This window comes from Micropterus salmoides, unplaced genomic scaffold (genome assembly GCF_014851395.1).
Source record: "Micropterus salmoides isolate LMB-PRFRI ecotype aquatic unplaced genomic scaffold, ASM1485139v1 Ms_hic_scaffold_2007, whole genome shotgun sequence".
Lineage (NCBI taxonomy): Eukaryota > Metazoa > Chordata > Actinopteri > Centrarchiformes > Centrarchidae > Micropterus > Micropterus salmoides.
The window spans coordinates 15,169-39,109 of NW_024041160.1; the positions used below are offsets into that span (position 1 = coordinate 15,169).

A 23,941-nucleotide genomic window follows, 5' to 3' on the forward strand; every position below is an offset into this window, starting at 1 on the left:
AAGAATTCGGGGTATTTATTTTAAACTTTACTCGAGTATTTAAATGTTATGCTACATTTATTTGACATCTTAAATTACGCTGACTTTGCAGCTTAAGATTTTAGGCCACTGAAAAACAATATGACACATTTATAAAACATGATGCCTTGGTAATGCGTTTTTATATACAGTCTATGGTTAATACCTGTCAATATACTTATCAAAATCTGCTCCACTTCGACCACCTACCTATCAAATCATAATGCATCAGTAAGTCAGTGACTGCAGACGTCCTGCAGGTGTCACTGCCTGGTAAAGCCCCATGCCTGCCTGACAGCCGCAACACAGTGTGGGTGTCTACTTGTCACCCATGGGCCCTGTGTCAACAGCAGAGGGAAGAAGAAGAGACGTAGAGGAAGAAACCAGAAAGTAACTGTGCTGCAGACATGGACCTGCGGTCTGAGCTGCTCAAGTCCATCTGGTACGGTTTCACAGCCCTGGATCTGGAGCAGAGTGGTAAGGTGTCCAAGTCTCAGCTGAAGGTGAGTGGAGGGTCCTCTACCTGGAAAATTGGACTTTAGGAAACCTTTTTTTCACTGAGATATCACTCTCTTTTTTACTCTGCTGCCTCATTTCCTACCTCAGTTCATATTCAATCACGTGGGCTCGCTGTGAGGAAGATGTGGTGAAAATATTAGCAGTGTTCAGCAAACTAAATTTCACAAATGTTTGTGTTATTTGGTCTTTGCTGTATTTGATTCGGTGCTTCAGGAAATAAGGGTGTGCGCAATCAGATATTACTCACCATACTGAATATTTCCTGTGTGTATCTCTGTTTTTAAACCACATACTGTCCAACAAGGAACAAATTTGCTCCCTAAATTTTGAGTAAAATGCTTTCGCTGCTGAAAGAGGGCACAATATGCTCCTCTGTCTGGCAAGAGTATGAGAGAGACAGTTTGCTCTCAGTCTGTATATGAATGGGAGCCCTCATCTCCATGTTGTGCTTACACTGGGCCTCCATGTACCAGCTTGTAGTGCAATGGGTCCTCTGGCACTGGACCTGTCCAGAGAACAGCCTGTTGAATAGAGTATCTTCACAACATGAGCCACTGTACGTCAAAAGGACATTGTTACAGTTAACACAAAGTGACAAAGTGGAAACGTGTTGGTGATTGTTGTCTCTTGCCACAAGGCATCAATGAAGCCACTGTATTTTTGTTGATCTCACTGTTATGTCATTTGGTCTTGGTGTGGATCAGACTCCATTTCCAGCCACCTCCACGTCCCTGCAATGTGCTGCCTGCCGCTCCTGGCTCACAGCGAGTCAGCCTCATGACTTGGCTTATCCCCCTCATGCATGCCGCCTGTGCACAGGCACCATGTTCTTAAGACGCCTCAGAAGCAAGCCGTTTGCATGCCACGGCCTCAAAGCTGACAGATGTTGTAGTGCACTGGAGACTAGAGACAGGATGTGGTTATGGCTCAACACACGGAGACTGCTTGTCTGATAACATGCATCCAGTATCTCATGTCGTTGCACACTCTCAGTTGAAGAAATTTATAGCATTGAAAGCCTGGTTATATTGAGTAAACCCCTCTTTGACGCACACTGATTACATTTAGGAGTTTGTGTTGCTTATAGCTTATGGATATTTGATGTATAGAGCTGGTGTTAAAATTAAATTTGGTTTGATTGATTTTAAACCAAATAAAATGTTCTTTTTGAAGTTCAAACTTTGTGGGTGCCTCAAAACACCACCCACGTTTTCTACTATAGTTTTTCACACAAACATGCGTGCAGACAAAATTATGTTTAGAGAAATACGATGCAGCAGAAATTCAAAACTTCAGTTCCCTAAAGGTCTGAATTGCTTAGTAAGTAACACAAAGGTTTCATCCCATCACCCAAGCTCAACAGTCCACTAGATATACTGTAATGTAGTTTTGTCAATAATGTAACATCAGCATTCATGCCGGTTAAACTTTATCGAATTAGCTCTGCATCTCTCTGCTCCGGTGTGTTGTCCTTTCTGTAAATATGTCTGTCCTGTGCATTGTGATTTTTCAGGTGCTATCCCACAACCTGTGCACAGTCTTGAGTATCCCACATGACCCAGTTGCTTTGGAGGAGCACTTCAGGGATGATGATGACGGTCCAGTTTCCAGTCAGGGTTATATGCCTTACCTCAACAAATACATCCTGGATAAGGTGAGAAAAGCACAACTAATATGCTCCTTTTTATGTCACTTTGCATTGCTGTGTGGTCAAGAATGCTGTCAGAGTTTTCTCAAACCCATTTTGTTGTTGTAGGTTGTTGAAGGGTCTTTTATTAAGGAAAACGTAGATGAGCTTTGTTGGACTCTTACGGCAAAGAAAAACTACCGGACAGACAAAACCAGCAGCACTGTCCTGCCGGAGAAGGATGCTTTTCGGCTTTGGTGCCTTTTTAATTTTCTCTCTGAGGACAAGTACCCTTTGGTGATGGTCCCTGATGAGGTTGGTTCAACTAGAATGTATTTAGAAATAAAGGGATTTCTTCACACTGACTCATTACAATTTCTATCACAAAACAGATACTTAATAAATAAAAAAAAAGTAGAGTAATAGAAAAGTATTTTCTATTCTAAGATCATATAAGCAAGCTAATGTGCACATCTGGAAGTCATAGTTGATCATAGCTGCGTATGATGATAGTGACACTTGTTTCTAAATTTAGCCTCATGGATATTTAAACTTATTGTGCTCTGTTGTCTGTAGTCAGTAATCCGTGACCTAAAAATGGAGTTGGATCTTTTACAACCACTGAATGTACCCTGGCTGAAACCTTGTTTCTTGCCATGATGGAACACGGTGCTCTTTTCATGCAGCAGTGTGGGCTTGTTTCTCACTTGCAAATTCTCATTTTGGTTTCCTGTTGCGTTTTTTTCTCAGCTCCTGCCAAGAGAAAGACCTAAATTTCAAGGGCAGTTTAGTTTCTATCACGCTGAGTTTAAGAAAACATTATCCAGTTTTATTTTGGTACGTGCTTCACACGCCAACCTCTGACAAAGAAGTCTGTGGTGTAATAAGTACCACAGTGTCGTAAATACTGTTACTAAAGTGCGCTTCTTGTGCCCTGTCTGATGTGATCTTTACTGGTGATGCTTTACGTTGAAAATTGGAAACTACAAATCAAAGTGCACAAATAAAACAAACCAGATTTCTCTGCCTACTAACCATTCATTGTGAATTGTAGTGAACTGTAGTGAAGTAAACAAAAACCTTCAGAGGGAAGTAAAATAAAACTAGAATTAAGTAGAAACACTTCAAAGTTAAAAAAGGTACTTGATTATAGTAAAATAAATTACCTTAGTTACTTAATTATGTCCTCCTTTGAACTTAATTCGGCAAAGACAGATAATTCAACTGAAGTCTTTCACTCTCAAGATCTTTAGTTTCTTTTCCTTTCTAGGTGGAATACCTCCTCAAGAAGATATGCATGGCTATGACTATTGAGTTCAATGTGTTGAGTTAGAGGACTTCTTCTCCCAAGAGTCAGTGCAGCAGAGCGGCATCACAGTTTGGGTTTTTCTGGAGATGATGAACTCCGGAAAGATTACCCGAGGAATGGATAAAAGCATAATCAGCATGGCAATAGAGGAAATATACAGGGAGATAGTTGGTGATGTCCTCAAAGAGGTAGGAGACACCTCTGCCACCAGAAGTGTGTGTTTTGGCGCCTGATGTGCTCTGTGTTTGACAGTTTATATGTGTGTGTCGGTCGGGGGGCACGCAGGGTTATCTGTGGAAGAAAGGCCAGCTAAGAAGGAACTGGAAGGAACGCTGGTTCACCTTAAGGCCGAGCAACTTGTCCTACTACACCGGGGAGGACCGCAAAGACTGCCAGGGCAACATAGTCCTGGATGGGAACTGTTGTGTGGAGGTAAGCAGCAGGAGATGATCACCTTTCAAATATAAACACTGCTCACACAGGTTAAAAACTTTGAATAACAATGTATTCTTTGTCAGTTTGTCCAGAAAAGAAAAACACGCTGCTCATTTGCTTTTTCTTACATACATTAAGTCAAAATATCATTCTTTAAGCCAGCGGTTCCCAGCGTAGGGGTGGGGGACTCCCCCAAGGTGTTGCAAGATGAAACTGAGAGGGTCACAGATTGACTTCCCTCCTATTTCTTTTCTGAAAGGTGTTACCTCTTCAGGAGTCAAAAGAAAGAAGTCAAATAAAACACTCAGTTCTGTGGTTGCAGCAGCAGCATAAGGGCAGAAATAAGTATGTGCAGATGAATAGAGAAAAAAATTAAAATTAAGAGGTATATCAAACAAATTAAAACAAGAATATGATAGTATAGTAAGTACAAAATAGCAGATTAAAGGACAATTAAAGACAAAATTACAAGGTAAAGTGACAGTGGTGTGATTAATAGCAGCAGAGTCAGCAAATCTAGTATATGAATCCATCCTACACCAGATTAATATAGAGTCAGAGAAATTGTCTTTTTACTCCCATGTGTTCCTGTTCTGTGCCAAAACTTGGCACCTACATTACCCACAATTCAACTTGACCACTGACAATTTGGTCAGAGATTTGAGTGTGTTATGCTAGTAGCGGCTAGTGTACCCTCAAGCAGAGATGACGCACGGGTTTCAAGAACTCCACACACTTTTTCTAACTTGTAACCTTCAGCCCCAACCATTTATCAGATTTTACGCAGCTGCCTCTGGCACCACAAAAAGGTTTTATACAACTTTATTCAAATATGCATTAGCACTCCCCAAGACCTGTAAACAGACGTTGATAGGTGAAATCAGTGGAGTTTCCCTTTAACACGTCAATAGAAAATGTTCACATAGCCCCCAGAAAGCACAATAAAAGTGGAATTAGCAATTGTAAAATGATGGCAAACATTTTAAAAATTGCATCATGTTTTACAAGTATTCACATTTTTATCTTACTACTCAGTTTTCTGTCAAGATGTAGATTAAAGAGAAAGGGGGAGCTACTGTAGATGAGTGGCAAATGACATGTCACTAATCACTAAAGTACCTCCCCCTCTCTCCCAAAAAAACCCCACCAACACCAAGGAGGGAAAAAATGCACAACCCTCCTCCTTTTCTGAACCCCCAATAATTTTCATGCAGTCTCCGAGTAGACATAGCTTCGTGTTTAGGTGCAATAATCCTAAAAGGATCATCAAGTCTATAGAAAGCAGTTGAACCCTGAATGTCTTGTCTCATAATCTGATATCAGATTTCCTCACAAATCTCACAAAGCTCCCGGAACTGAACTCAAGATTAGTCGGCAGTCAGGTGATCGTTACCTGGGCTGCTTTGCTGGCTTTTGACATTGAACACTGAGTCAATTATTAGCCCACCAATGCCGCGCGGTACCACACTGAGTAATGACAAACACAAAGCAGGTCAAGCTCTGTTATTTGTTCAGCAGGGGCACTACACACCGCACCATGTGTTACTCCAAAGGAAAAACAAGCAATCATTCTGAAACCATGCTTTATTATAGGAAGTAGACGATGATCAAATAGTGTTTGGTCATTCAAAATGGACCAAAAACATCCTTTCCCAGTGAGTTCACAGTTTATTTCCTCACCCCTGTATATTTAAGAAATGGTCACACCAAATGTAAAAAGAAAAAAAAAACAATGCAGGATGAAGGGATTTATCGATAAAGAATAATGTTTCTCCTTGTTGAACAGGTGCTACCAGATCGGGATGGGAAGCGGTGCATGTTTTGTCTGAAAACCCTCTCCAAGACTTATGAGATGAGCGCCTCAGACACCAAACAGAGACAGGAGTGGACTACAGGTCAGAGGAGATGAGACATGGATTGATCTTAAAAGCGTCTCCCTCATTTCAAGACACTAAACATTGTCTCCTTCACAGCCATTCAAACAGCAATCAGGCTGCACGTGGAGGGGAAAAAGTCCCTGCACAAAGATTTGAAGCTGAAGCGGCGTGAACAGCGGGAGCAGCGGGAGAAGAGGCGGCAGTCCAAGGAGGAGGAGCTGCAGAGGCTGCGGGCCCTGCAGGAGGAACGGGAGCGTAAGCTTGCGGAGTTGGAACTCCTGAAGGAGGCGCAAAAGCAGGCCCAGGCGCTTATGGAGCAGGACGAGCAGAGGAGGCGCCAGCAGCACGAACAGCTCCAGCGGGCCTTGGAGGTCCAGCTACGGGAGGCTGAGGAGGTGAGTGTGGAGGCAAAGAAGGGAGGAGGGAAAGAAAGAGGTTCAGAAGGAGAAAGATGTGAGTGGTCGTTCATTTGCTTCCTGCTGTGTGTCTCAAGGCTCGGGTCAGTATGCAGGCAGAGATGGCTCTGAAAGAGGAGGAAGCAGAGAGGCAGAGGAAGAGGATCCAGGAGCTGGAGGAGATGCAGAAGCGCTTGGAGGAGGCGCTGCAGCAGGAGATCAAAGCCAGGCTGGATGAGGAGGCCTTCCGCTACGCTCAAGCAGGGTAGAGTGTTACATGCTGCCAGTCATCTCCACTAACACGTGATTGGAGACCTATATATACTTTCACAGCACAGATAAGTCATTTGTTTGAGTTAAGAGCCTGAAAACACTAATCTGCGAGCCGTAAGCAGGGAGGTGCTTTTGTGTGCCGACGGCAGATATTTAGCTCAGCTGCTGAAAGGAGTTTAATCTTGCGTTATGTTCCTGAGGAAGTTGAGCTGCCACAGAGGAAGTTGTTAAACGAAGCCATCACCCAGATCTATTGTGTCGCTGTTTCTGTGTTCTCAGCCTTCTCAAGTGAGTTATTCGGGTGAACTGTTAACGCAAATATGCAAACAGGCCCTGTGCATCTTTGCTCACAACAACGTCTGCAACATTTCATAAATAGCCATTAAACAGTGAGGAGGAGTCAATCATGCGATTCTTAGGAGTAAAGGTTACTCCTTGTGTTTGCTGTTGTGTCTAGGTTACTGGCCGAGGAGGAGGAGAAAATGAAGGCCCTGATGGCCCTGCAGGAGGAACAGGAGGAGTACATCCTGAAGACACAGAGGGAGAAGCAGGAGCTGAAACAGGAAATGGAGGCCAAGTCCCGGGACCTGGAGGAGGCACAGAGGCAGCTGGAGGAGGTCCGCGCCAACCGGCACAGGGTTGACCAGGATGTAGTGGTAAGAACACAAAAATTATAAATAAAATATAAGAAAGTAATGATCACCACAACAGATAAGTTATCGTCCCTTATCTCTGAAATGTCGCTGTTTGGCTTGAATTTTATGCTGTACAAATGTTAGGTTGAATTTCAAGCCTGTACTACTATTACTATTTCACTTCATTTTAGGTATTTATTTGTATATAACTTCATATATATATGTTGTGATACACGACAGCTCATTACAACATGCAGTAGAACACAGACATTAATGAAACCAAACAGGCTTATTATAATCTGTCCTTCAAAACAGTTCAGTGATTTCAAAGTCCAACCAAAACCACAGTTTTAAACAAGTTTCTAACACCGGAGTCTGACCAGTTCTCTTATGCTCAAAATACTTTTTTTTATTTATCTAGAGTTACTACTATTGCTTGATTACTTTGATTCATTTTATGGATTTTATGTTGACAGAACATATCTTATTACTGATATTTATATTAGTTGTAGTTGGTGGTAATGCTAATAATAGCATATATCTTCATTGTGTGTGGGCAACCGGCGTTTTAACAAGCTGCTCTTTTTTTTCTCTGACAGGCCGCCCAGAGGAAACTTCGCCAGGCGAGCACCAACGTCAAACACTGGAACGTCCAGATGAACAGACTGATGCGACCGATCGGACCAGGCGGTATGTTCCATCTGCAGATCATGCATTGTGTGACGTGACAGCATTTAAAGAGCTTGAATTTGAATGAATGTGTGTTTCCATCCACTAGTGAATATTAGAAGCTGAGCATATCAAGATAAACAGCTAATTCTTCTGTTGCCAATATCCCATTTTAACAAGAAGAGGTCAAACCTCAAATGCTGGAAAACAATGTGCAAAGCGTGACGGAAATATGACTTTTCGGTTTGTTTCATAAATTAATCTGAGGAACATTACAGTCTCCTCATGGCTCTGGAGATTTTGAGGCTGTTTTTAATGTGAAAATTTAAAATCTGCATGAAAACAGCTTGATGGAAACACCTTATTACAAGTCAAGATGTTGGCTGTGAAAAAAGGTCTAATGTCTGATAGTAAAACTTACAACTGTGTTTCGCTGACAAACAAGTCACCTTATATTATGCTGTGACACGTGTGTATTGAAAATAATCATGTATGTTTTATGCATGCTACAGTCAACATTTGAATTATTTCCCCAGAATGTGCTGTAGGTTACTGAATGCCAGCGTGAAATACCGTGGCTGTGGCTCGGATGACATTTAACATTGCTTTAAGTAAAGACACCATTTTCTTAGATGAAAGATTGTTTGCGATTAAAGAGATGGTAGATACATTTCACACTGTTCTGTAAATATACTTCCTTAAATTTCTAAAATTCTTGTTTTTTTCAACAAGTGAATGTCTTCTCTATGACACAGACCCATGAGTCTGATTTAATTTGCCTGCTGTAACCTTAATTTTCTGATTTGTGGCTCCCTTGCTTTTAGAGAAGAGACCATCGTTGGGGAGCTCCTTCTCATCCTTCCAGATCCCAACACAGAGAGATCCCGGGCTGCGTCTCAGAAGGCGATCAGGATCAGAGGATCAGGACGAGGAGAGCAAAGAAAATGTGGACAACAGAGCTGGGTCTGATTTAGAGAAACGCCACTCCCATGCCTCTAATGGAGACATGGACATCCCCTAAAACCATGAATCAGAGAGGCTGCGTAGGTCGCTTCTAGTCACTCTGAGGTTTTCTGAGATGGCTGTCTACAATGTGTGAACAATTTGAAAACAGTGGGACATCTGCACTTAAAACTGAATTTACAGTACTACTATTTCTTTTAAATGTTGAATTTACTGACCTCATTTCACAGACGGCGGCAGTTTCAAATATTTAATGAGAAGTTTGCATTTGCAGAACTCACTGCTCAACTAATGCTTTGACTGCGACCTGTGTGAGGCCTGTTCTGGACATAAACGATACCTCAGTGCAAAGAAAATGAGCTATAAGCAAGATCCTGAAAGTACAAAGTACGTTGTGATGTTTAAAGGCTAATAATTACTTACAATACAATGAAGCTCATTTGTTTAGCTCTGTAATATAGACACATAACAATGTTTCATTTTTTAAATATGTATTTTTGGGGGAGTGGAGGTTGGCTTTACTTTGATGAAGACAGTTGGTTCAGGATTAGAGTTGACTGCAATTTCAGTCGAAGAGTATCACTCCTGATAAACAGGAAAGAGAGAGAGAAAGAGAGAACTTCCTGTTTCTACTGTCAGTTAACATTATTGTAAATAAAGGAGTGAAGTGATGACTTAACCTGATTTCTTCCTTTATCTTTACTGTGTTAAATTGAAGCGCCACTTTACAGAATGAACAGCTGAAATAAATAATATTTAAAGTACATTAAATATGTTTTTTAATGACTGACATTTTAATAAAGACCACACAGTGGAACGAGCTGAAGCCCGCACTGCTGAATTTGCAAACTGCACGTCCGCTTTAGTTTTGAATTTGAGTCCACCTCATTTGTTCATTGTCAAAATGTGTCATCACCGACTAATTTGAGGCTCTCACTGATAAAACCACAAGGAAACAGAGACATCCACTGACAAAACGAGCAAACTACATGGGGTGATTTTTCAAAAAAAGTCTCATTATTTACATACTGAATAGTTTTATCAATCCGTTTTAACAGACTTTTCCCCTTTTTGTTTGGTCTATTTTTTATTCTCATTTGCAATAATTCATGTAGAAACAGAAACAATTACCAACCATAAAATAAATAAGTACATTTATTTCAAATATATAGTATTAATAGACTTTTACTTATAGAAGTAGGAGATTCTTATATATTGTCTATATATACTGTGTGGGATGAATTTACCTGCCAAAACATTTGATATTTGTTACTTTTTTGATATTGTTTTCTTTTTTATGGTAACAGAATTACAAAACACAGCTAAAGGTTACAGATTGCACAACCTTAAACTCTACTAAACATTGCAAGTAGCAGATGACTGTAGTTTTTAACTTTCTTGTTTCTTGGGGAAATTGTATTTCTCATATAGCAGCACTTCTAAAGCCATGTAATTATGAATGCAGACTTTCTGAAAACGTTTATTGAAGTGTACAGTATATACCATGGCCAGATTAATCCTGCTAGACTGACCTAATGTAAATAGGATGTGAGACCCACCATTAACACCGCTCTCAGTTCAGTGTGTAGAGTATTCCCATGCTGGAATATTACATGGTCTCAGTATTGCTGTGTGATGATTAGAAAAAAACACAATTTAAATTAGGAATGTGCACCATAAAATAATAAAAGTCTTAAAACTGGATTATGGCACAGAGCTTCTTGTCAATACAGGGCCTAAAGATCAGGTAATAAAGCAGTATGTTTGTTGCCCTGTTTGACCTATTTTTAGAAAGGTAGTTCTGTTGCCAGATATCAGCTACTTTGGTTTTTAGCACAATGTTATCATAACCGATCTGAACTGGTGGCCAGAGCAACAAAATTAAGAATTGTAATAAACCATAGTTTTCCTTTAAGGCCCTTATCACATCCTTTGGTACTGTGATTTATTAGTATCCAAGCAAAGCAACCACGCGGGGGGGTCTAGGCCATAGTTTCTTGCTTTGCTGGTTGGTGAAATTTGTCTAGAAAAATCATTGTATTTGATATAAATTGCTTCTACATGTTTTTGATCATGCAATTCAACTTTATCTAGTGAAAGTCTTTATTTCGACTTAAATCACAAATGTGCCTAAAATGGCTTTAAACTACACGGACAGGCTGTCTGTCTGTCTGTCTCTGCAGATATGATCAAAATCACATACAGCTTTTTTCCGTATCACTGCAGTATAGATCCGAAATGTTGCAGATGACAGAAACAACAGTGCGTGTTAGCCTTAACAGAGACCTTGACTTCTCAGAGAGCTGTTTGCTGCCTGATGTGTGTGAGTTGGGGGGGGCGCTGTGTCCTGGCATGTGACGATGGAGGAGGAGAGGGGGTGAAGCAAAGCAAAGCAAAGCAAAGCTAGGAACAACAAGGAGAGTCGGGGAGGGATTATCAGTCCACTACGCTTCTCTTCATTTGATATGGTAGCGAACAAAAAGTGTCTAAACTGTTTTCTCTTGAGCTCAGCGGTTTGTCAGCTCGGCTGCCACAAGAAGGCCTGAATCAATCTGAAGTTTATGTTAGCAGTCTGACGTTAGCTCCTGCTGCTAGCTAACTCCTGGTGGTGACTTCAAACAACTTGTCAACAGCCGATCGATCCGGGACGGGACTGTTTTCGCTACTAGTTTATGTTAGCCTTGTTGGCAAATCCTTGTAGCATAAATATCCACTGAACCAGCAGCACTATTGGGAGAGGTAAGCTAAGTTGGCAAGCCAGCTAACGTTGTTTAAAAGCAAACACGGGAATGTGGGTCAGCAACGCTAAAAGCTAGTAGTAGTAGTACCCAGTCAACATTCAAGGTTAGTAGCTAACTAGCTAAGTTAGCTAGCCGTGCCGACACTCTTCGACGACCTCCTGGCATGCTAAAGATACTCCTGATGTTGTTTTCACTTTACGCAGATATAGAAAGTTTTACGATAGCCATGTCTAGAACTTATCTTCCTTTCATTTATCTTATGCTTGTTAACATTATCTTGTCTCCGTCCTGTCATTGACAGGACAATTCACAGTAATGCTGGCAGAAATTTCCGAGAACCAGTGTGACAGGTTGGCAGCTGGACGACAAGTCTTGACAGTCCTAAGTGGTGTTTTTTCCCCAATGAAATGTTATGAAAAAAAAAGCTGAGGTTTTATCCCGCTTTGGGCCGTCATGTAATGACTGTATTCATACTGAAAATATCAATAACTCTTTAATAAGTTAGACGCTGTGGATGTTTGTCAGGGGCACAGCTTCATACATGGACGGATTAATCCACTAGGGGGCCCCGGGGCAAATATGTAACCCCCCCACCAACCCCCAGAGCCCCCTCTCCTACCCAGCGATCAACACTGCTCAGTGTGTACATAGTGCATGCGCCCTGTCCCGTTAAAGCACCCAGTAAGTATATCGTGAACCCTACCATGGAACTGAGGAAAACAATAATACAGATGTCCCCCAGCTCCAATAGAGCCAAAGTTTACTTTTTCAGATAGTGGAGAACGGACTGAAATGTTTAGGACACATTCACGTCAGACCAGAAACTGCGATTAGCTTAGGAATCATGACTTATGGGACCTGTGTGTACATAGAAACGGGGCCCTTTTTTGTGCCCGGGCCAGCAGGACTGTATTTTTAATTTACATTTTAGCCTCATAGACACATACTTTGATTGGATTGAAATTTGTGAGTTGGGGTGTGTGGTGTAATGCTGCATCGTTGTGCTCCTCAGATGGTCCCTTTTCCCGAGTTGTGAAGTCTTTCTTCCGACTTCGGTGTTCAAGTGCTTTAAGTCGGAATATGGAAATAACATGGATGCTACTGTAAAGATGTGTTGGATTAGCATTATCATCCAACTATGCTGAAACAGTTTGAAGCTTTCCATTACAAAGTTACTTTTGTGTCCCAAAGTTGTTACTGCACCAGTACATTACCTGAAACCAATAAAATGTAGCTTGTTCTGCAAATACTGCTAATAAAAAACTGTCCTAATTAATCTACTTCAATCTACATTGACAGCAAACTAGCCGTTATAACCTAATACACAGCAATAATAATTTTGCACCATTATTTCAACGTTTCTAATCATCAACCATGTTGTCCATCATGTTTAATGTGTATGATGTCGGCAACTCGTGTAGCATAATTTTTCTCTGACTTAATTAGTTATTGTGCCGACTTCAGTGGGCGTTCCCTAGGGGTAGGGGAAAAAATCGATACAGCATAGCATCGTGATATTTGCCATGGCAAAACTGTATCGATACACGGACACCAAGTATCGATATTTTATTAGATAAATTTCAGATGGTACAAACAGAGTAGTGTATCTTCTTAGTTAAACAGATGTTGACAAAGTTTGACTTTAGGGACCTAATTGGAAGTTGGAAAAAGGTAATAAATTGCAATATATCCCAATATATTTAAAATCGCAATAAAATCGAATCGCAACATAAATATTGTGATAATATCGTATCGTTGGTGGTGATTCCCACCCCTAGCGTTCACGGAATCTTCCCAGTTGGGAAAAAAATTTCAGTTTATTCTGACACTACATGAAGGCATAATAAATATGTCTACCAACAGAGGTTTTGCCATACCGTTTGTACTGTGGTAGCGTTCTCTTTCACATCTGAGGGTGTATTACCAATGTGGCATGTTGCTAATCAATGAGCAGGACGGCTTTGTGGCTTTTGTTGGATTTGTATGTGATTTTTGTGGGTGATTAAGTAGCTTTAATCTGTCAGTCATTATTGCTGAATTAGATTCGTCACTGGTTATTTTAATGGTTTCTGTTACCTCATGATATATCTCTATATATATGAGCGAGCAAGCGAGAGAGGCAGAGAGAGGGCGATATGGATTTGAAAAGACATATGTCATTATTAACAATTTTAGGCATAACACCCACACAGATTAGTAAAGTGTTGCCTTAAAGTTTGTCTCAATGAAAAACTGGGGTGTTCAGGTTTATTAATGGGTCTGGGGCCCCTGCTTTTCTGTTCTGCTTCCCTAAAGGCTAATCCAGGCATGCCTACACAGTAGGCCTGGGCGAAAAATCGATTGAATGAATTAATTCGAATTTTTTGTTGCGGGCGATTTAAAAAATAAGTAAATCGAGTTTTTGTGTAATAGCACATTTTTGGCTCCCCGGGGTTTCCGTAGTGTTCGTTTCCCATAGCGACAACATCATACACTAAACAGCAACAGCAAGCGACAAAATGGCTACCGGTGAGAGCGGGAAGTTTGTTCCCAAGAAAGGAATAAAGTCATCTGTTGTTTGGAACTGGTATGGGTTTGCTGCGACAGATGTGGAACAACAGACACCACGCTGCAACATTTGCCTAAAGCCTATCGCAGTGAAAGGCAGCAGCACCACAAACCTATTCCAACACCTGAAACAGAGACATCCAGCCGAATATGAAAAATGCCAGTCTCTCCGCGATGAACAAAGCCGCACTGACCAACAAACCTTATTGCTTTCCTTAAGTAGGGGGGGAAATCGGAAAAAATCGTAAATTGAATTAAAGTAAATAAAATCGGAGATTTTATTTTTAGGCCATATCGCCCAGCCCTACTACACAGCGTGTGTATATCATGTCATAAGCCTATTACTATCAAGGGCATTCCCTGGCTGCTGAAACACAACCAGTAGTAATGGACTGGCTCGGGAAAGGACACCTAAAGAAACACATTGTCAAAGACTTGTAAATGCTGTTATTTCAGTTTCAAGTGATCTAAAGCTAAATAGCTCCACCATATATTCCTTGTGCACAGTGTGCTTTCATGACAAACAGAGATTTAGAGGAGCATTTTGGCTCTGCAAGGTGTTATGACAAGCTTTATGCTCAGTTTGGCTAGTGACACTGTGGTCACTGGAATGGGATTTTTAACTGCTCACATGCTGGATCTAATAGCAAGGCATATGATATGTGGACATTTGAGACCAGTTAAAAGTGTTCTGTTGGTCAGTCCTGCTCTGACTGTAATCCACTTGTTAAGTACACACTGTTCATTTAATATTGCTTATTTAAATCAAAGTATTACATTCTTTAATAGTGGAGCTATGATGGCAACGTGACAGGAGGGAAGCCGCTGAGTCAGCTTCAACAGGAACCATGGAAGGGTTTCAGCCAACTGCTACAGAGCAGCACGACAGGGTGAACGGCTACTCCTCCCCCAAATCCCCACAGGACACGGCTGATGTCAGGTGGACGCCACCAGAGGGAGATTCTGGAGGTTCGGACAGCTGTGGGGGGACAAGTGTGTCGGAGCTGACAGACCTGCAAGAGTTGAAGGCAAGGGAAAGTGAGAATGAGGAGGACAAGGAGGAGAAGGAGGCAGTTCCTGCCTCTAAAGGCCTGAAAGGGGACCAGAAGAAAAAAGAGAAAGAGAGTCTGGATGAGGAGAACAATCACAGCAAGCAAAACAGCAGTGCAGCATCCAGCTATACAGGTAAGACCAAAATCCTGACCTGAAGCATGACACGTTTAGATGACAGATAATTCTTAAGCCTTAATATTCATGTTTTTTTGTTTGTTTTATTTTCATGCAGACCTGTCCCATACCTCGTCACCCTCGCTGTCAGAACAGCTGCGTCTTGGCCGAGAAGACAGCACAGGGTCTGGGATCAGCGTGGAGTGTAAGGTCTGTGGGGACAAGGCCTCTGGCTTTCACTATGGCGTGCATGCCTGCGAAGGTTGCAAGGTAAATGCAGTGTTTGCATCACAGCAAAATAGCTAAGTAAGATTACAAAGGTCAACAACGATAGTTTTGTGCTGTTTGATATGAGTTGCTGAACCGGTTCCGTTGTCTCTCTCTCAGGGCTTTTTCCGGCGGACCGTGCGAATGAAACTGGAATATGACCGCTGTGAACGTTCCTGCAAGATTCAGAAGAAGAATCGTAACAAGTGCCAATATTGTCGATTCCAGAAGTGCCTGTCTTTGGGAATGTCCCATGATGGTGAGAGGGAAAATATGTTGGCATGTTTACTCAATAAATTAGGCTGTGTTAATTAAAATAATTAGGCATATTCTATTTACATATCCAAGACTTGAATGTGTAATGTGTAATTTACTTAGGGTTTAGCTTAGATGGATTTTATTGAATGTGAGGTGAGTAACAAATCTGCTCATTTATTTAATTTCCCTTCTAAACTCCTTTGGAACCTTTTTACATGCATGAAAAATGCTGTTTCTCTGGTATTATTGAGGGGATGGTCGATTTATTTTGATTTACCAAAGTGGGTATTTTGCAAACTTGGAAAAAACAAAACCAGTTATCAGAACCCATCCATATCACTGTGTCCGGAAATACCCACTCAAAATAAGACCAGCATGTCTATGTGTGTCTGCTCAGCGATCCGATATGGACGTATGCCTGAGGCGGAGAGGAAGAAGCTGGTGGCAGGCTTGCTCGCAGAGGAGCTGAACCACAGCAAACCAGGTGGTTCAGACCTGAAGACCTTGGCGAAACAAGTCAACACAGCCTACCTGAAGAACCTCAGCATGACCAAGAAGAGGGCCCGCAGCATCCTAACGGGCAAAACTAGCAGCACCTCGGTACATTCCAGTTTTAGAACAGCTCCTCTGAGCTGGCCAGCCTGTTTCAACAGATATATTGAACTATAAGTTATACATGATCATCATATGATCACAAGAATATTTTGTTCTATCTATTATCAGGGCTTTGTGGCTCTGGTCCTAAACTGCCGGTTGCTTCAAATGCTATCTTGTTTAGAAACTGAAGCAGTTTTGTCCTCCTTTTAGCCATTTGTAATCTACGACGTGGACACACTCTGGAAGGCAGAGAGTGGTTTAGTATGGAGCCAGCTAGTTCCAGGTGCACCCCTGACGAAGGAGATTGGGGTCCATGTGTTTTACCGCTGCCAATGCACTACGGTGGAGACGGTGCGAGAGCTCACCGAGTTTGCCAAGTGCATTCCAGGGTTCGTGGACCTCTTCCTTAATGATCAGGTGAGTTTACTCAGTGTGCTATATGGTGAGATTGTTTGTATGTCGCTGTTTCGTTGAGGTACTAACATACAACCATCTGTGTTTTTTCTGCAGGTGACTTTGCTGAAGTATGGCGTGCACGAGGCCATTTTTGCCATGTTGCCCTCTATCATGAACAAAGATGGGCTGCTGGTGGCCAATGGCAAAGGCTTTGTGACCAGGGAGTTCCTGCGCAGCTTAAGAAAGCCCTTCAGTGAGATCATGGAGCCTAAGTTTGAGTTTGCTGTAAAGTTTAACGCTCTGGAGCTGGATGACAGTGACCTGGCCCTGTTTGTTGCTGCCATTATTCTCTGTGGAGGTAACACTGAAGGGTTTTCTAGTTTGAAGAACGTCATACTTGCTTGTTATGTTCAGGGTATCTGCATGTATGCATTATATCTGATTGCAGGATGTTGGGAGACACTCTCAACAGACTAAAAGAGGGATTGTTTCAACTGTAAATTGTGTATTCGGGAGGTTGTTGAATCTTTTTACTTTTTCAATCAGCACCATCAGACCTGTAGCAGTCACTGTCACTGCTAGTAGTACCACCACTGCTAGAAGCTCTTACAGGGAAACCCAAACGTGTCCAGGTTGCATTAGTTCAATTAATTATATTATTAGTAGTTATTCTTATATACTGCTGGTTAGTAGTGGGGGAAAAATGTGATATAACAGTAAATAATAAGTAAGTAAGGCCATATCGTCCCTTTTGGTTTCCCATCATACTTTAATATGTGTGACTGTGAAACAGGTGTTACATTTTATTCTATTTGGCAAAATTTTACTTGTGACTCATCATAAGGTGTCCCCTGTTCTCGCAGATCGTCCCGGGCTGATGAACGTGAAGCAGGTGGAGCAGAGTCAGGACAGCATCCTCCAGGCCCTAGACCTCCACCTTCAAGCAAACCACTCTGACTCAGTCTACCTCTTCCCGAAGCTGCTGCAGAAGATGGCGGACCTCCGTCAGCTGGTTACCGAGAACGTTCACCTTGTACAGAAGATCAAAAAGACTGAGTCGGAGACCTCGCTCCACCCTCTACTACAGGAGATCTACAAAGACATGTATTAGTTCTCCAGCAGAGACTGCTTTTAGTGATACTGTTACAGAATGAATTTACATTTATAATAATACACTGCATTCAGTACAAGCACTGTTCCAAGTACGGGAATGGACTTTAACATGATGAGGCAAAGTTACGTGGTAGGGCTAACACAATCAGCAACGTCTTCTCAATGTCTGCATTACCCTCAGCACAGTAATGTGTGTGTGGCGTGTGTGTGTGTGTGAGATAAGCATCTGGAATCATTTGCTGCAAGTCCTAGTTTCCCACAACGCTCGCTTAACAGAGAGAATGATATGTTTTCTCACTGAAGCTGCTCCTATTACATTCTAATAGCGAAGCTGACCCCAGAGCAGTGTGTAGAGAGAGCTTCTCCTCGCTCACCGAAGCTCCGTGTTTTGCTGTGAAGGGAAAGTATTTCATGTTCTTACACCAGTGGCATAGCTGAAACAGAAGAGAGCCGTCAAGTTTGTGCTGTGCAAGAATTTCTTATGATGCCAATGTCTTTGGTGGAGTGATTGTTCTCAGACTTTTGGTAAATCTGAAGATGCACAAATAGGTTTTTGTTTACATCATTGTCATCATCAGTGACCGCGCTACTTTGCCAATTGGTTTATAGAACACAAACTGGGCTGGCTCCAGCAGTGTAGGGCTCTCTCAAAGCAGCTGTCTGTGCAATACCTTTTTTTTCCAATTTGTCAATAAATGTAGAGATCCAAGTTATATAGATTTTGTCTTAAAGCCATCTACCCAAGCGGTAACTGCACAGATTTTGTTTCTGAAGCTGACACTATAAACACACAACGCATTGAAGTACAAGGGACCGCATGTTTGTTTTTTCTTTATTTTGACATGCAAATTATTATGAAATTGCAATTTTATGGTTTTTCTTAGTTTATTCTTTGTAATTCTGTTACTAATTATTTGTAATTGTTGATCATATTTGTAAGGGCAAAATATGAATTATCATCTTGTTTTGTGTAATAAGTATGTCTGCTCTTTCATATTACATGCCTGTCTATTTACTTTAGGTTGTACCAAATATATCGTCAAGCATACCAACAAACTTTTCCGTGATGAGGAATTTGGACTTCACGCCTTCACACAGGATTTACCTAAAACCAGCATACTGTACCATGATGTCATTATTAGGAAAATTGAAGATTAGAAATCAACAGACAGCAACTAGTATCATAAGTCATTTCCAGTTTCACCTAAGATATAACCACAGTCCTAGGTTACTACCCTTCTTGTGTACAGTCTGAGTTGTCTTGTCTGAGACACAAAGTGTAACAGCCTTACAATAGTGTAACCAGGATTCATAATTTTCCAACTCTTCCCCACCCCCACATATTCCCATATATTCTGTAGCAACTCTTTTTTTTTTTTTTTTTTTTTCCGCTGTACTTTCTTCTGAATGGACTTCAGTATGTGAGCAATGGTGCACACAGTCAACCTTCAGAAGCCTCCTCTTGTGCTCTTATTCTGTCTTGATCCTTATCTACCTCTAATGTATGATCTGTGACATTATTCCACTGTCTCATCTAATCTGACTTTTTTTGTTGTTGGGCCTTAACTCCTGTTATTGGTACACATAGCAAATTTGATATTATTGGCTGATAGGTGTGGATGGATAAAAATGGCAAAGTACACCAAAAAAGTTGATGTAAGCTACCTCTATGCCTGTGTAAGGATGGATTTACATATTTGTTCACAAAAACATGTTAAGACTTGAAATTACGTCCTGATAGTCACATGTAACCTATCTAGAGATCTAGTTTAGTTACATCTCACTTATAAAGTTTATTAGAAACATAATACCGATTTTTTCCATTGTTTTTATTAAGAGGCAGGTTATATGCCTAATACAATGCACATATCAACTTTTTTCACTTATTAAAGTACTCCCTGGTATGATTACCATAGCTAATTAAACGTTGGGTCAAATCGGAATATGTAATACGTAACGTCCACACGTCGACGTCACGATTGTATTGGTTCGTTGTTGTTGATTGGTAAAGGGAAACGGCTGTCAACTATTTAGATACTGAGATGGAGGGTGCTCGGCGGCATGCTCAAAACACACGGAGGATGGACTCGGTCCGTAGTAGAAGTATCTGTAGGTAAGCGGCGCTTGTGTTTTAAGCGGACACATGGTGGGAAAGTAGTAGCGTTGATCCTGAGAAACGTTACTAACTTGCCTGTTGGTGCCACCGACACCCTGTGGTGCTAACTAACGTTATACTTTGAAGTGTTGCTGTCGAACGCGGACGTTATGGCTCAAAAGTGCGTTTTTGACGATCAAAACTTGTCAACAATGTGAAACTAAGTTCATTTATGGCTTTCAACTTTAGGAAAAGAATGGTAGCGTGGAGAGCCTTGCAAACAAAAGGATGGAGTGTATCAAAAGTTATTAACTAACGGTAACTTGTTGAAATATTAGCCGGAACTGTTCAGTTTAACGTTGAGGTTAAGTCAGTTATGGGCAACGGCAATGCCCTCTGTTCTGTATTTTTAGTGTTAGTTATCGCGTTAAATGTGAAACTCCTCTATAACTTAGCAATTTTTCGACATAGCAAGTAGCTAACTAAGTGATTGTTGGTAACGTTTTGCACCAGCTGGAAGCCTCAATTTCCGACAGCACGTAAACACAACTTATTGAGGCGTTTGAGGGACCCACAACTATGTGTGAAATGTTATCCCTTTCCAGCTAGCTAAACATTACACAAACTAAAACTGGGTATTTCTAAATACTGTTACTAGCTCTTTTAATAGGGCAACGGTTAATTGTCTTTTATTTACCTTTGTTTTTTTTTAAACGTACCTGTTCTGTCCTTAACACTCCACAACCTTGGTCACGTTATTGGATTTTCCACTCGTTAAACGATACATGCTAGTATGTTTTTGTGTAGCTTTTTATACGATTTTGACTTGAAAGAAGACTTGACTTGGACTTTATTGACTTGGGACCTGAGGCAGGCCTTGCATTGCCTCACACTTATTATTTGTACCTATGCATTGAATGGACCAGGCCTCAGCTATGTATAAACAAACAAACATGGCTTGTGTTGCATTTTTGACTTGGAATTTGTTTATGAAAACTTGTGACTTGACTCAGACTTGCCCCAAAAGATATAAAACAGCTCTGCTTCTAACTCAACATGGGAAAAATTCACTTCCGTCCCTTTGCATTACAGGCGTTTCATAAATGGCTCTTGCAGATTTGGTCCAAGGTGTAATTATCGTCATGAATGGCCAGTTATACCGTCAGCCCAGATATGTAGGTACTTCCAGAAAGGTGGATGCTGGTATGGTGAACGCTGCAGGTAAGCTATTTACCCCCCTGTAAATAAATGAGAAAAGATGACATGCACATATATTTCCTTTGCTCATTCAATATTTTCCACCTCTAGATACCTCCATGTTCTTCAACCTGAAGTTGATGCAGCTGTTGCAGGTAGAAGAGGTTCAATGCCTGCCGTCTCCTCCTCCTCCTCTGTGGCTTACGCTCAACCTGACAGAAGGGGGTCAGAGCCTGCTCTTCTGCAGGCTGAGGTGATGTCCAGGCAGGAATGCCGCAGATCAGAGGTGATGCCTAATGTGTCAAATCCTCAACTCAACATTGGGCGCCTGGCAGCACATATTGCGGAGGAACCATTGCACGGTATTTGGTGTTTTCATGGGTTAAACTGACTTGGGTCAGCATTCCTCCATACTTCACTAACCTTATTTCTTTTTTTTTTCTCTTTACAGATACTCTCTCTGATCACACTGCTTCTTGTGATTCGAACCAGAGCTCTGAGGATGCACAAGCATGTGTTGGAAGAAATGAGCAGGTTCGCTTCGTTTTCAAGTCTTATCTGTCTACAGGGCATATTGGTGAATTAAACCAAATTGAACCCAGGAGGCTTATACTGATTACAAAGTTTCTGTGACCAGGAGACTTCTTCCAGTTATACAACAGAGGATGGTGGAGCTGCTGCTGCGCCCTCTAGTACCCAAGGGAAAGTGGAGGAAATGCAGGCCTACCTCCAGAGTAAAAATGTGACTTGTGGGATCTGCATGGACAAAGTGTATGAAAAGACAGACCCAAGAAACCATGTCTTTGGAATCCTTCCAAACTGCAGTCACGCTTTCTGTTTACAATGCATCATGACCTGGAGGAAAACAAAAGACCTCGGGCCGGACGTGGTTAAGTAGGTTTCAGTTCAACTTTGTCAGATTCAGGGGTCCATTATTAAAAACATGAAACACCACCACTGACTCGCAACACCTCCCCAAAAAGTTTCATAAATATTTAACTGTATCTGTCAATACCCCGTTAAAGATTTCACTTGACATCACTGTTTAATGATTATTCCTCAGGAGCTGCCCACAGTGCCGCATAAGGTCACCCTTCTATGTGCCTAACAACTACTGGGTTGAAGGTCAAGCAAAGGAAAGGGTAGTCGCTGCCTTCAAAGAGAAATTCAGGTATGGTGTGAGATTCAGCTTTCATAGATGCACTAATGACTGCAGCAGGGCTTAACGCGACTCATACCTGATGAGTTTTAAAGGAATTTAAGTCTACCCCTTTTATACATCATTGCTATGTAGTTCTCTATATAGGTTTCAGTCATCCTCTTAATATCGCTTATCCTGCATGTTTTTTGGGGGGGGGGTTCCTGAACATGGACGTTTTAAGAAGTAATTCTTGTGCCTGATGTGCTGTGGGGGTTGCATTAATATCAACTGAGTTATTAATCTCAACCAAGTCTCATCAAAGGCATCATGATTTGCTCTATCAGAGTTTCTGGTAGTATGTGATGCTACCAAAATCAATCTCCAGCTTCATGTCTCGCTGGAATATGTAGAACTTGACCTTGATTTAAAATTGAGGGGGACTTGTATTAAACAAATGGGATGGTCAAACTTCTTATTGCACTGATAATTTGGCCACTTACACAAATTCTAATAAGCCTATGTTTTTGAAGCGTACAGATTAACTTGGTGATCTAAAACACCTCTTTAGAGTAGGGCTGCTCAATATCGTTTCAGCATTGTCATCGCAATGTGCCCATGCGCAATGGTCACATCGCAGAACAATGTAATGTCAAGCAAGTCAAATTAACTTAATCACCTCAACTCTCCTACAAGAGAAGTCTGTCTGACGAAACATAATTTACTCTGATTTTAAGGGTTCTTGGATACAGTTTGTTTTTAGTGAGTGACAAGCAGGCTCTGCATGCACAGCGAACAACCAATTGCACTACTGTTCTTGATCAGTTTATCAACAGCCAAAATGGGCCTTGAAAGTGAGGAACAGGAGAAAACCACTGAAACGGTGGATTTGGTTGCAAAAAGAAGCACCTTTGTAAAGATGCACTTTTTTTTTTTATCATTTAAAATATGTTTACTGCATTAAAGCTTAAAGGATAGTTGGCACACAAAGTGTTAAAACTGAAGATTGTTTTATTTGAAAAGAATTTTGGGGTTATTTCGTAGGGAAAATGTATGAGGGGGGAATTAAGGTAATCTGGTGAAAATTCCTGTTTCTTTCATATTGCGCTATATATCACAGCAATGGCAGGTTTTTTTCAATATCGTGCAGCCTTAATTTAGATCCTGAAAGTTGACTGGATTTGAGCTGAACTGTGTAATCACGAAGACGTGTAAAACTGGTACAGAAGTATTGTAGGTCAAAGTTAAGCCATAAAGTAGCTCCTTTGATGCAAAAAAGCACACTAATGTATCTGATTGGACCAACACAAAATGCATTGAATTAAGGAGGTAATGATACAGAAGACTCATTTCACAGAGGCTGAATTACCCTGATTAGGTATTAAAACTATTTTGCAAGCTAGAACTGCACATCCATTATGGTGCTACATTAGTATATGGGAATAAAATGGTGTTTTTTTTTTTAATGCAGTTTTCCTTTTAGCATTATGTAAATTTTAATGTGACATTGCTTGAAATCTCAGGCCAATGGTTTTTTATGATTTGTGTGAGAAATTGCCACATGCAACTGAAAAGCCTCCTGTCCTCTCATCTCCTGTGATTCTAGTAAGAAAAGCTGCAGTTACTACACGAGATACAGATGCTGCCCCTTCAAAGCAGAGTGCCTTTATCGACATGACAAACATGCACGTCACAGGTCATTTCC

At 41.2% G+C, this 23,941-nt stretch overlaps 3 protein-coding genes across 6 annotated transcripts; all 3 read left to right on the forward strand.

Annotated features, from left to right (window-relative positions):
• Window positions 1-425: 425 nt before the first annotated feature.
• On the forward strand, window positions 426-9,486 carry LOC119915239 (differentially expressed in FDCP 6 homolog). Its single transcript, XM_038734782.1, is given in 12 exon segments — window positions 426-521; window positions 2,051-2,191; window positions 2,294-2,479; window positions 3,435-3,483; window positions 3,486-3,661; window positions 3,759-3,905; window positions 5,695-5,803; window positions 5,882-6,180; window positions 6,279-6,445; window positions 6,911-7,109; window positions 7,688-7,778; window positions 8,582-9,486. Coding segments are annotated over 12 exon segments (1,857 nt in total). The 3' UTR covers window positions 8,779-9,486.
• Window positions 9,487-11,065: 1,579 nt separating this feature from the next.
• Window positions 11,066-19,324, forward strand: LOC119915237 (peroxisome proliferator-activated receptor delta-like). 3 transcript variants are annotated; one of them, XM_038734779.1, is made up of 8 exons: window positions 11,066-11,188; window positions 14,798-15,193; window positions 15,294-15,445; window positions 15,563-15,701; window positions 16,098-16,300; window positions 16,508-16,714; window positions 16,808-17,051; window positions 17,557-19,324. In XM_038734779.1, exons 2-8 carry the CDS (start codon window positions 14,857-14,859, stop codon window positions 17,802-17,804), a joined length of 1,530 nt encoding a protein of 509 aa, XP_038590707.1. In that variant the 5' UTR covers window positions 11,066-11,188; window positions 14,798-14,856; the 3' UTR covers window positions 17,805-19,324. The 3 variants fall into 3 exon arrangements, with proteins under 3 accessions (XP_038590707.1, XP_038590704.1, XP_038590706.1); XM_038734776.1 differs by having other exon boundaries at window positions 11,082-11,459; XM_038734778.1 differs by lacking the exon at window positions 11,066-11,188 and adding an exon at window positions 11,714-12,142.
• Window positions 19,325-19,775: 451 nt separating this feature from the next.
• On the forward strand, window positions 19,776-23,941 carry LOC119915238 (probable E3 ubiquitin-protein ligase makorin-1; the record flags this gene model as incomplete). 2 transcript variants are annotated; one of them, XM_038734780.1, is given in 7 exon segments in its annotated part: window positions 19,776-19,919; window positions 20,994-21,122; window positions 21,210-21,460; window positions 21,550-21,632; window positions 21,736-21,992; window positions 22,162-22,269; window positions 23,843-23,941. In XM_038734780.1, coding segments are annotated over 7 exon segments (998 nt in total), but the record flags the coding sequence as incomplete, so codon positions are not given.

Bases quoted from the DNA above. Each gene is read 5' to 3' on its own strand.
- LOC119915237 (XM_038734779.1), top strand. From the start codon at position 14,857: ATGGAAGGGTTTCAGCCAACTGCTACAGAGCAGCACGACAGGGTGAAC. The intron at 15,194-15,293 runs GTAAGACCAAAA...ATTTTCATGCAG, and splicing joins TGCAGCATCCAGCTATACAG to ACCTGTCCCATACCTCGTCA. The intron at 16,715-16,807 runs GTGAGTTTACTC...TTTTTTCTGCAG, and splicing joins ACCTCTTCCTTAATGATCAG to GTGACTTTGCTGAAGTATGG.